This window comes from Danio rerio, chromosome 19 (genome assembly GCF_049306965.1).
Source record: "Danio rerio strain Tuebingen ecotype United States chromosome 19, GRCz12tu, whole genome shotgun sequence".
Lineage (NCBI taxonomy): Eukaryota > Metazoa > Chordata > Actinopteri > Cypriniformes > Danionidae > Danio > Danio rerio.
Genome location: NC_133194.1, coordinates 7568488 through 7582278, shown reverse-complemented (window position 1 = coordinate 7582278; position 13791 = coordinate 7568488). Strand labels below are relative to the sequence as shown.

The 13791-nt window shown below is 35.4% G+C and overlaps 1 protein-coding gene across 2 annotated transcripts in view; it reads left to right on the top strand.

Annotated features, from left to right (window-relative positions):
* Positions 1-13791, top strand: part of pvrl2l (PVR cell adhesion molecule related 2 like) — a 332887-nt gene that overhangs the window by 140025 nt on the left and 179071 nt on the right. For both annotated transcript variants that reach the window (XM_017352250.4, NM_001430892.1), the window contains exons 2-3: positions 4843-4952; positions 8297-8540. In XM_017352250.4, the coding sequence (XP_017207739.1) occupies positions 4843-4952; positions 8297-8540 (354 nt within the window). The remainder of the gene's footprint in view (positions 1-4842; positions 4953-8296; positions 8541-13791) is intronic.

Below are 13791 nucleotides of genomic sequence, written 5' to 3'. Positions count from 1 at the left end.
TTTCCCCCACAGTCCAAAGACATGCGGTACAGGTAAATTGAATGAGTGTTTGTGGATGTTTCCCAGAGATGGTTTGCGGCTGGAAGGGCATCCGTTGCGTAAAAACGTGCTGGATAAGTTGGTTTGCAGAATTTCATGAATGCTAAATAAATCTTTTTACTTTTTATGAGCTAGCCTACATACAGTATGATATATCCTGTTGCTATACACAATAGACATCATAACACAATATATTGTTGCACCCACTAAAGGAAAAGCAAAACATTGCAAAGCATATCATGGCCTCTCTAATACAAACACATTACTGTACGGTACAAGTATTTGGCAAGTTCTGTCAGTGGGTTGTATACTTTTTAGTCAGCATTAGATAACACATCTGATTTATTGGAGGTTTGTAAACCTGAGGTCAAATCGATTTAATGCCTTTGTGGAACATAAAACAGACTGGATCTTCTCAGTGCGGTTAAAGGGGGTGTAGCGTGAGAGGATGATGCTTATGCATTCGAGAGATTGTTTTAAAGTATGCGTTTCAATAACAGAATCAAGCCCTGTTTATGTGATGTTCATGCAACCCTGTATTTGATAGATTTAATATTCTCAAGGGTGCGCGCAATTTGAGAGCGCTGATGATTCTGTCGGTTGTCAAACGCAGCTGTTTTGTGGATTGTATGTGTGTGTTTGTGAGCACTGAGCCATTGCTTATTCCTTCAGTATATATGGAGCTGCTCTCATGCTGCTCGTGGCCTTTGACTCCTGGAGTTCGGAGCTGGAGGTCTCGCTTCTGTCTCCGCAGGAGCTCGATGGAGTCAGCCGACTGCCCGAGCCAAAACACGGGTTGTTTATTTTAACCTGCCTTTGTGTTCGGACGGTTGAGGAAAAATGTGAAAGCAAGCGAGTTCTGAAAAACTTGAACTTTGCAGACTTCAGAAAGCTAGATTGCCGTCCAGAAAACGTTCTCAAACACAGAAGGATTTCTTTGAAATTTGAAGTGACTGGAACAGCATTGAAGTGTCAGTTAAACAAACAGTTTGAGGAAGAAAAGTGAATGGTTTAGGCTTATGATGGTATCAGATTTTTTTACTGCGATTAATCGGGGAAGTACAGATCACGTTATACGGTATTAACAACGCAATCTCAAGGCAATTCTTAACTTTTTGATTTAGTGGCTAATTCATAAGAATTTGTACGATCTACTTTGTACAGTTTAATACAATTTGCTCATCACCCAATGACGGTTGCGGTTAGGGGTGGGGTTGGGTGCCACGCCTCCTTTTTAAAATCGTACATTTTCATAGGACTGAACTTGTACGAATTCATACGAATTAGCCACTAAACTGACAAAACGAAAAACATTTACGTTTCCTAGTGAGATGAGGCTGGTATTATTGCGATTTCAGAGTATTGTAGCTAGCGTTGCATTGATAGGTTTTTTTTTTTGTCAATACCAAACTTATATTTGAACTTTTTGAAACTATTTCTTAAATTCAGTTCAATTCATCTTTATTTCTATATCACTTTTACAATGTAGATTGTGCCAAAACAGTTTAACATAGATGTTCTAGCAAATTGAAACTGCGTCCGTCCAGTTTTAGTTCAGTTTAATTTAATTTTCACTGCTGAAAGTCCAAACACTGAAGAGCAAATCCATCAATGCGCAGCTCCACAAGTCCCAAACCAAGCCCGCCAGTGGTGACAGTGGCAAGGAACAAACTTCACCAGTTGACGAAAGTGAATTTGTCTGTTGTTTAGTTATCTAAACATTTGTTTTTAAAACAGATGACCGTTTTGATCATGTTTGATGTTATTGCTACAGTAGTTTATTTCAGTATATTACAATAAACTGTATTATCGTGATATTGATGTTAGCTGTGAAACAGGGTACTTTAACAGATGTTAAAACAAATAATATTATATTTACATGTTCAGAGTAAATTAATGTATCAACCAAATTAATTTGCTAAATTATTATTAACTACCAGTGTTAAGTTACTTTAAAAAAATAAATACATTACCAATTTTCTGACTTCTACTAGAAAATTGTAATTTGATTACATTACTAATTACTTAATGTCAAAAGTAATCAGATTACTAATTATTTCAAAGGTACTTTTAAAAGATATAAAACCTGTAACAAATACAAAATAAAATGCAGCTCTTTCAATAGTTGAATATTTACTGAAAACATTACAATGGGTTGATCACAGCAGCTTGACAGTGTGCACACTGTGCGCGCGCTATCACAATGTGTGCCTTGGTGACGAGGATTGTCATAGACAAGTTGCTGGTCGAGTTAAAAGTATAGACTGCATTTCATAGCAATATTTTAGTTTTTTTTTTTTTTCTCAGTGAAATCAGAGTAAAGTCTGTATTTCTACTTGATAAAGCAAACCTCTATCTTTAGCAATCATCTCAGCTCATGTTCTCCAGCAATTTAAAAGCACATGCTCATTTAATGATGTTGCAGAGGAAAACATGATTTAAAAGAAGCTTTTTTTCTCCTAAAAAGCTATATTTTTAACATAAGGAATGCAAGTACATTGACTTTAGTAACTGTAAATAATTTACACAAATTTAAAATGTAATTGGTTACATTGTGTTCTGGTTGATTACATGATTGGTTACATTCCCCAAGTATTTCATTAGAATACAGTAACAAGTTGCTCTGGAATGCGTCAGACGTAACTCTGTTAACTTCAATAGGTAACACTTTAGAGTAAAGTCTTATTATTAAATGATATTTAAAAGTAGTTTTTTTTTTTTTTATTGAGATGTTAAAAAAATGTGACAATATAATACACCACAATCATATTTACATATTTGTTTTCAACTTAAAATAAAAACAATAATAACAAAGCAATAGTGTGTATATGTTAAGTAAGTAACAGATTGTTATGTATAAAATAGTAAATGTTAGTTGAAGGATTAAAATCAACAATGAGAAAAAGGCAGATTTAGTACAGTTACTATGTTATTATTAAATAAAAAATACAACATTTTTTTGTTATTTTAACTCTATTTAATAAAACGATAACGATTTTTAATATGAGTATGACTGCAATTTTAACACGATATTAATCAATAACTAAGAAATTAGCATCAGCTAAGATTAAGGTGTTATTTTGCATCGTATACGGTATTATCGCGATATTTACTGCAAAAAAGGTTACTTAAACAGGTATAATAACAAAAAATAAATAAATAAATGAACTTGGAGTACATGTTCAGAGTAAATAAATGTATCACCCAAGTCAAATTACTAAATATTATTAAGTACAATAGGTAAAAACCTAAACAATAGGTTTACATTTATTATTTATCATTTTTATGTCAGCAAATTGCAAATTCTGCTCTTTAATGTCTTATTGTCATCATGTTTATGTCCTAATTTTGGTTATTTACAGAAGTTTTACTGTTCAAAAAGAAACTTTGTGTTTCATTTAAGGTTTAAATTGTCAAAATTAAAGATCAGTGAACTTGAGATGAGGCTTTTGCACTTTTTAAAGTACACTTTTATGCTTGAATAATACCCTGATTGACATTTTTATATAGTTATAACAAGAAAAACAGCAAATAAGAAAGCGCATTGTTTTATCCAGTTAGTAAAAAAAATAAACGCTCAACTGATCGATTATCTAAACAATCATTAGTTGTAGCCTTATATTAAAAATACAATGTAAATATTCTTCAAAAGCACTCTAAATGTTTACATAATAAATAATATCCATTATCAATATTGTGGATAGTTCATATTGAATATTGTCTGAATATCTGATCTGTTTCTGTCGCGCTAATGAAGCACTTTGATAACTTATAATGAATGTTTGATCATGTAACTGTTTTGTTTAAGGATAAGACAGTTATAAAAGCAGCATAAACCCTATCTTAGTGATGATTTTTAATTATTTGCGCACTCGATTACCTACAAGTCAAGTGTGTAATATAATTTTCGGTTTGCAGCATCCATCTGTTGTTTGCTTAGATGTGTTAGTCGGTGCTGTTGAGAAATTTAAGACTAATTATGTTGCACGTGCATGAAAACAATTAAAACTGTCTGAATAACTGTTTTCTTCCCCAAATTAAAAGCTTTAAAGTTAAACTGGGTCAAATTAAATTAAATTTCCTCAATTAATTACCTAAAAAATTCAATTACATTATCCTTTACTCCTTCATGTGGTTTTAAACCGTTTTGGGAAAGAACATATTTTGAAGAATGTCTGTGAGACCATTGGACTTTCATAAAAATTACTATGGAAGTCAATGTGCCATTTTTCTAAATATCTTCTTCTTGTGTTCAGCAGAAGAAAGAAACTCAAATTGGTTTGGAAGGATGAGTAAATGATGACAGAATTTTCTTTCTAGTTGTTGTGAACTATCCCTTTAAATTCAAGCCCACTCCTGCATCCCTCATTTAATATTCCTTCCACTTGGGAATTCGTTGCATTATGGAAGAAAAAACGCTCTGAATGTATCAAATCGAATTTCATAATGCCTCTCATCCAGATGCATTTGTCCAGCCTTCTTCTGATCCATATCCGCGATGGTGTAGATTGATGCTGCGATGATGACAAAGAACTTTTTTTTTCTTTCTTAATTATGGGCAATCAAAGCAGGATAAGTCTCACGCTGAGACAGTCTGCACATTCAGTCGATAGATATGAAGCTACTGATCTCTAATCAGTCTGAAACAGGGCTTTTTTTCCTGGAAAAAGCTCAGGTCTGCTGGAAGTCAACAGAAGGGTGCATGTGAGCTGTTTGGTATTAGCCTGACGTCTGGTGTTTTGTGATGTATGCTGTGATATTGGAGAGTTTTGTAATGGTGTTCTTTTGTTTTGTGTCTTATAGCGGTCTGGAGTCAGCGTGTTCGGGTGGAGTATGAGGTCACGGCGTATCCGAATGGGTCCGTCAACCTGCGCTGTGAGTTCACCAACAGCGGGACCACCAAACTCACACAGGTCAGACCAGATGAGATGGGGGTGGGGTACTTGAATGAAAATGTTTTGCTTACTCTCTACCTAAAACCCAAAAAATATTAGAATTTTATTAAATATAACCACGGCTTTACAGGGCTTTTTTAACACCAGCCACAGTGGCTAGTAGTTTTCCAACGTTACTAGCCACTCTGCATTTTCACTAGCCACAATTTTGTTGTTGGGAAAATATTTTTATATGCATAAATATGACTTTGACATGCTAAAATGACTTGATTTAGATTACTTGATTTAGATTGCTTTGTCCACATGCCTTCTTATTCATTTCACGTTTTGTGTGTTGTGTATGCACATGGGTCATGGTTTCATGACTTTTCAGAACTCAAAATTAAGGATTTACCTAATTTATCTCTGACCACGCCTAACAAAAATGATTTCTTAGCCACAAATTTTAAATGTCAAACAAGCTAAATATAGCGGTATACTATAATTTTTATTTAACAAAACCTTTATTTTAAAAAACCAAAGAAAAGCAATTGACTTTTAAAAATTATTATTGTCATGTATTAAAAATATGCACAGTAATCTGTCCTCGCTAAAGGTCTCTCAGATCACCAGTTAACTACACCTAAATGGAGAGTTAATCTCATATTAAAGCAATGTTGCTTTAAAAAATGATAATTAAACCATATAAACAAAAATAACCGTGAGCAAAAGAAAGCAGGTGAAAAACATACTGTGTGATAATGGAAGGATGATCACACGGTTAAGGCCAATTAATAATCTGTTCAGAGCGAAAGCAACCGGTGCTGCTTACAAAAAGACATATTTGGAGCTCTTGAAAGCAGCAACACTGTGTGTGCAGTAGACAGTCACTCCCACTAGCCACTTTGGTTGGTTGAAAATAATTTTTTAATTGTGGTTTTCTTAAAAGCAGAGTTCGACTTTAAGAATGACCCAATATGCGTGCAAATGTGACCAATTTATGGACAAAATATTAGCCCCTTTAAGGTATTATTTTTCTTTAAACAGTCGCGCGCACCACATCAGCTGTTAGCGCGAGTGACTATCCTCTCATTCTGTATTCATCTGCTTTCTTCTGCTTGTGCGAATGCAATTTTTTTGTTAGTCGTGCTGTTTGTCCATTCTAAGATCACATTTGCACGCATATTGGGTCATTCTTAAAGTCGAACTCTGCTTTTAAGAAAACCACAATTAAAAAATTATTTTCAACCAGCCAAAGTGGCTAGTGGGAGTGACTGTCTAACCCGCCAAAGCTGAAATCTACCCGCATTTGGCGGGTGTTAATGTAAAGCCCTGAATATAACAATTTGTTGTTTAAGGACTGTAAGAAAATTCACAACTTATTGTTTTGATGCTTTAATAACTCGTTTATACTGTATAACATTTCCAAAACAGCTAGATTTAAATGCTAAACATGATTTGATTACATTTTTCAGTTCATTCTAAACCAGATGCGTTGAAGAACGTTATCGGAAGGTTATCAGAAGTCATTATCAAAATTCTCGATAACATCTTCCTGCTTGATCACTGTACCTGGGTGAATTTAAAATATGCAAATTTCATATCAACAAAACCTGCGAGGCATAAAACACCTGCACGTGCCAAACAAACTCCAGCTAGAATGACAGATCAGCACTGCCCAGTAGTTGTCCACTATTAATATGTCCTGAGTTTGACCCATAAACAAGTGATTGGCAGCGTTAAGCATGTAAAAGCAAACTAGTGCTGTCAAATGATTAATCACATCCGAGATACCAGTTTGTATTTAGTAGTGCTGGGCAAAGATTAATCACGATTAATCACATCCAAAATAAATGTTTGTTTTGACATAATATGTATGTGTATTTTTATTATGTTATTTATATGTTCGTTATTTATTTATTATGTATGTCATACACACAAAAAAACTATACAAAACCGTTTTTGTTAAATAGATATTTGAATTTATTCATAATTTGTAAACATACATTTTATTTCAATATATAAATAAATATGTGTATATATATATATATATAGTGGAAGTCAGAATTATTAGCCCCCTTTTGAATTTTTTTTTCTTTGTTAAATATTTCCCAATGTTTAACAGAGCAAGGATATTTTCACTGTATGAGTGATAATGTTTTTTCTTCTGGAGAAAGTCTTACTTCTTTTATTTTGGCTAGAATAAAAGCAGTTTTTAATTTTTTAAACACCAATTTACGGACAAAATATTAGCCCCTTTAAGGTATTATTTTTCTCGATAGTCAACAGAACAAACCATCGGTATACAATAGCTTGCCTAATTACTCTAACCTGCCTAGTTATCCTAATTAAGCCTTTAAATGTCACTTTAAGCTGTATAAAAGATAATTCGTCTTGAAAATTGTCTAGTAAAATATTATTTGCTGTCATCATGGCAAAGAGTTATCATAACTTGTATGCTTAGAAATGTGTTAAAAAAATTTGTTAAACAGAAATTTGGGAAATAAATACACAGGGGGGCTAATAATTCTGACTGTATATATTAGGGGTGTGAACCTACTCTGGTCTCACGGTTCGGTTCGGTTACGATTATCATGCCATCGATTCGGTTCAATTCGATATCTCGGTACATCACGGTGCATTGACGATGCTTTCCATACATAATTCGATTTTTTTTCTTCACAACACAACAGTTTTTTTTATTAAACTCTATAAATATATTAATATTTATATATTATTTGTAATACAATTGTGTCCTTTAATACAGCAGTAAGATATATGAACTGTACCTTTAATTTGACCTGCTCAAAGAAAACAGTCTATTTGTATTTATCAAACAAAACTCCAATACATGCTCAAAAGACAACATGAGCATTTATAGCAAATAAACTAATGTAAATATTATACTGCTTGCTTTTTGTGCACTGTCAAAGGATGTCTTACACCCCTATGATTGGTCATTGTCTTCACCCGCTCAACAGAAAGGGCTGCGATTGGCTTTAGAAATAAAAGCGCTGTTCACCAATGAGTGACGCGGGAAGAACAGCCTCAGTTACAGTTCTATGCGCATAATACAATGTTATCACAGGTAATCCATAATAAAACTCGCACCTCAGGCACGCTCGTGTCTGGATCCACAAGTATCGCTTTAACAGCCAAGAGGAAAGGAAAAGTTACCTCATGAACACGCCAGCGGGACAAATGTCCAAAGTGAGAGAGGCTCACACATTTATATTTATATAATATTTATTATTCATTTATATACACAAAAATCTACACAGTACGCACAAATATATTTTGTAAATGTGAACTTTTATTTTGAATGCGTTTATTCATGTTTAATCGTTTGACATATCTATACCCTTTCCCTTTCTGCTTGGCAGGTCTCGTGGATGTTTGAACGTGCGGAAAACGATCGGCAGAACATTGCTGTATTCCACCCACAATACGGAGCCAGTTTCCCTAATAAAGACTTCGAGGGCCGAGTTAAGTTCACACAGGGCTCCCTGGAGAACCCGTCCATTAGGATCGACAAACTGAGGATGGCTGATGCTGGCAGGTACATCTGCGAATACGCCACTTACCCCAGCGGAAACGAGCAGGGAACGACCACTCTTATCATGCTGGGTAAGAAGAAACACTTGTTTATTTATAGAGCTGCTATACTCAGCGCTTCCTACAAACAAGACAGACTCCAGGAATAATTCATAGTAGTAAAAATCGATGCTTTGTGAACTGTATCGCAACATTTGTGGTTCCTATCAACAGAAGAGAAGCTAAAATCAGATTAAATTCTTCTAGCAGGTGTGAGCATAACTATTGAGTTTAAATAGTCAAAGCTTTTCCAAAGGCATTTTAAACAACAAAACAACGATCTTTGTGTTTTTTTTAATGCAGAAATGGACTTTAAAGAGTTAGTTCATGCAAAAAAAAGGAAAATGCTGTCGTTATTAACTATTAAAACCTGTTAGAGTTTCTTCTGTTGATCACAAAATAAGATATTTTGAAAAATGCTGGTTCCTGGGGCCCATTAACTTCCATAGCATTTTGGTTTCCTACGTCAACGGGTCACAGTTTATTCATTTTCAAGAATTTATTTGTGTTCAACAGAAGAAAGAAACTCATATGTAATGGAAAGTAATGTGTATTTACTGTGAATGGCCGTACACCTAAAGTGCTTTGCAATCATGAAGGCGGGTCTCTCCAGACCACCACCAGTGTGTAGCATCCACTTGGATGATACGACAGCAGCCACAGGACAATGGCGCCAGTGCGCTCACCATACACCAGCTATTGGTGCAGTGTAGAAACAATAGGTGATAGAGCCAATTCGGTGGATAGGGATGATTGAGAGTCCATGATGGGTAAGGGCTGATGGAGGGTATTTGGCCAGGACACCGAAGTTATACCTCTACTCTTTACGAGAAGTGCCATGGGATTTTTAATGACTACAGAAAGTCAGGATCTCACTGATAGTATAGTGTCCCCTTCACTATACTGGGGCATTACGACTGGGCCCTTACTAGTCTCATTAACACCACCAACAGCAACCTAGTTTTCCCATGTGGTCTCCCATCCAGATACTGACCAGGCTCATCCCTGCTTAGCTTCAGTGAGTAACCAGTCTTGGGCTGCAGGAGGACATGGCTATGGCATGTGAAGGTTTAAAACCAAAATAAAAATGAACCATGAGTACATTTAAATTTTTAGGAAATTATGGTTTTTCGAATATTACATTCCATGTAGTATCTAATGTAGCTGTTTCTGAATGTTAAAGGTCTACAAAATTTTGGTAAATAAAGTTATTGCCTCTTAAAAACAAAGAATTGATTCTGAACCGCACAAATAAGCTGTCAGGAATTCCTATTTCATTCATTCTCTGCATGCTAAAAGAGCAACTGCACTGACTTTCAAACCTTTGTTGCTGGTTTGTGTTGTCAACATCATGTTGAGAAAAACAAAATAACATTTGAAACTATTTTTTACCATGACTTACGCACTTTATCCAAAATCAATCACTGAGGCTGCAAAATATATCTGTTACTTGCATCACATCTTCATGTTGTTGTTTATGATGAAAGAATTCAACAATTTAAAGCACCAAATCACAATTCACTCATGCATATAAGCATAAAGCAGATGCACGCACATTAAATAAGCATGTGTGTATACAACTGAATGCTAAAATGTTCATCTCGCTCATGTACAAGCCTCTCGCTTTTATCTATGAAGCACTTTTGCGTACACTACCTGACAAAAGTCTTGTCGCCTATCTAAGTTTTAGATAGATTATAGATTATGCTTATTTTACCTAAATCAAATATGATCATGCCTTGATTTTTAATTGTTTAATTTAGACAGTAAGGTCTGACTTTGCTTAAACAAAAGTTCTGTCACCTAACATAAATAATGTACAGTGTAGAGTATAAAGTCATGCTGCAGTGGAAAAAGGAATTAATATTGTGTAGGACTCCCATAAGTTTGGAGGACTGCATTCATACATCTCTGCAATGACTCCAATAACTTATTAATAAAGTCATCTGGAATGGCAAAGAAAGCGTTCCTGCAGGACTCCCAGAGTTTATCAAGATCCTTTGGATTCATCTTCACTGCCTCCTCCTTCATCTTACCCCAGACATGCTCAATAATGTTCATGTCTGGTGACTGGACTGGCCAATACTGGAGTACATTGACTTTCTTTGCTCTTAGGAACTTTTTTGTGGAGGCTGAAGTATGAGAAAGAGTGCTATCCTGCTGAACAATTTGCTGAAGAATTTGTCCTCTCCTGTGGTTTTATAATGTAATGGGCAGCACAAATGTATTGATACCTCAGGCTGTTGATGTTGCCATCCCCTCTGCAGGTCTCTTGCACCCCCCCATACTAAACGTAATCCCAAACCATGACTTTTCCTTCACCGAGTTTGACTGATTTCTATGAGAATTTTGGGTCCATGCAGGTTCCAGTAGGTCTTCTGCAGGATGTGTGATGATCGGGATGCAGTTCAACAGATGATTGATTCATCTGAAAAATCTGCCTTCTGCCAATTTTCCAAATGATCAGCTAGAAGTTGAGCATTATTTGTTGCTCTTACAACTGGAATTGACAACAATGCTTTTGTCAGGTAGTGTATATTACATAGCTATAAGTTTCGATAAGGTGCCACTTACCAGAAATGCCTACTCATGTCATGCCTGTGATGGAAGTGTGGGTGGACGGACTCGGGTTTGATAAAGCAAAATCTAAACAATTGTTGCAGTGTTTGTGATTAATGAGGGAGGGAAACCTCCAGTCAAATATGGTAGTGAGCCAACATTCTCAGATGGATGGATGACACACCATCTGGGCCATCTGACCAATCAGAGTAGGGTTAAGAAAGAATGAAAAAGGATTTGCATATGTATTTGCATATGCATATGTATGTATCTTTTTTTTTTTACCTAGCATGCATGACAACCTATTGTGTAAAGCAGACTTCAGTAAGGAAATTAGGAACCTTTAAAATTACAGAATGGATGCATTTTAAACAGTAGTAGATCTCTCCATGTGTGCAAAAACACACAAAATTACACTTCATTTCAACATTTATTCCTACAGGATAAAGTCAAGCATGCTGGGATGTGGAAATTTACTGAAACCAAATGGTGTTCATACAAAACTAAGGTTTTCTGAGTAAGAAATGCATAAAAAGTACAATATTAATGCTTGTGAATAGTAGAGTTAACAGAATTTTACTGCTAAAATGAGCCATTTGTTGGATATTAAGTAAAATAAACTGTTAAAAAAGTGGAGTGAATGCATGGATAGAAGGGAGGGATGAAAATAAAGAATAGATGGATGTATTGAAGGGATAGATGGATGGATAATTGATGATGGAAAGAATAGATGAATGATTGAGGGAATGGATGGATGGACTGAAAGGGTGAATGCATGATGGATGGGATGAATTGAGGAAATGGATGGATTAAAGCAGATGGATGTATTGAAGGAATATGTGGATGGATGGAGGGAATGGATGGATAGATGTAAGGAATATATGAATGGGTCAAAGTAAAGGATCAATTTGTGGATGGATAGAAAGAAAAAATTAATGGATTGAATGTATTGATGGATGGATGGATGGATGGATGGATGGATGGATGAAAGGAAGGAATAGATGGATGTTTTGAAGGAATGGGTGGATTGAAGGGATGGATGAATGGATGCACGGATGTGAGAAAGGAAAGAACAGGTGGATGGGTGAAAGGAATAGATTGATGGATGGATGGATGGATAGATAGATGGACGATGGATGGATAGAAAGAATAGATGAATGGATTTAAGGAAATGATGGATGAATAGATGGAATGGATGAATGGATGAATGAAAGGGAGAAATAGATGGATGGATTGAAGGAATGGATGGATGGACTGATGGGATAGATGGATGGATTTAATAAATAGATGGTTTGATGGATGGATGGATGGATGGATGGAAGGAAGGAAGGAAGGAACGAACGAACAAACGAATAGATGGATGGATTAAAGTAATAGACTGATGGATTAAGGAATAGACAGATTGATTGATTTAAGGGCTAGATGTATGAAAAGAAAAGATGGATGAATGGATGATGATGAAAGGAATAGATGAATGATTAAAGGAAAGGATGGATGGATGTATAGATGGAAGGGATGAATTGTACGAATGGATGGATGAATGAATGAAAGGAAGGGATAGATGAATGGATGAAAGGAAGGAATAGATGGAAAGATTGAAGGAATGGTTGGATGGAAGGGATGGAAGAATGGATGGATGGAAGGAAAGAATAGATGGATGGATTGAAGTAATAGACGGGTAAATGGATTGGTTAAAGGGATAGATAGATTGAAGGAAGGAATAGATGAATGAAATGAATGCATGGATGGATGAAAGAAGCAATAGATGGATGGATTAAAGAAATAGATTGACGGAGGGATTAGAGGAATAGATGGATGAATGAATGGATGGATTGAAGGGATAGATGAAGAAAAGAAAGAAAGAAAGAAAGAATAAATGGATGGATTGAAGGAATAAATAAATGGATGGAAGAAATAGATAGAAGGATGGATGATGAGTGGAAGGAATAGATGGGTGGATGGAAGGATTGAATAGATGGTTGGATGGAAACAATAGTTGGATGGATGGATTAAAGTAATGATGGACAAATTAAAGGAATAGATGGACGGGTGGATTAAAGGAATAGATGGATGAATGGAATGAAGGAATAGATGGATGTTAAGTAAAATAAACTATTTAAAAAGTGTGAGCACACAGTTCTTTGCATCTCTGTTTAACTCTCATAAAATGTAGTTTATGGTTTCACGCCTAATTGAAGACACATAAAAAACTATGCAGATTGACATAAAACACTGAATCTGTGTTTTTCAAATGGTTCAAACGCAGCAAATTAAACATTTTAATCTCAGTTTTTTGCAAATCAGAGATGCTGTTAAAATCGCCCGGCTCTCATACAGTACTTGCAAGTCTTGACATGAGCAGAGAGCGTGAAATGAGCCTAGTGGCACAGTCTTTAGCAAACTTAATGGCCAAATAATTAGCACGCTCTAATAAAAAAGCAATGTTTACAGTGTTTCCTAATAGTATATAGCCAGCAAAATGCTATTAGATATCTTGTAAATATTCATTAAGCGTCCGTCTAGACAACAAATTTCAAGGCTTGCAAAATTTGCAACTGTGGGAAAGCACAGACGCAGAGTCGCGCTAAACTACATTAGCTTTGCTCACAGTAGCATTTCTGCTGTCTGCTTTAATGCTAATGTCGCCCATTAGCCTGATTCATCATTTGAATGACTAAGCTAATGCTATCATCAGAGACGGAGTGATGCTATGAATCAGCGCTGC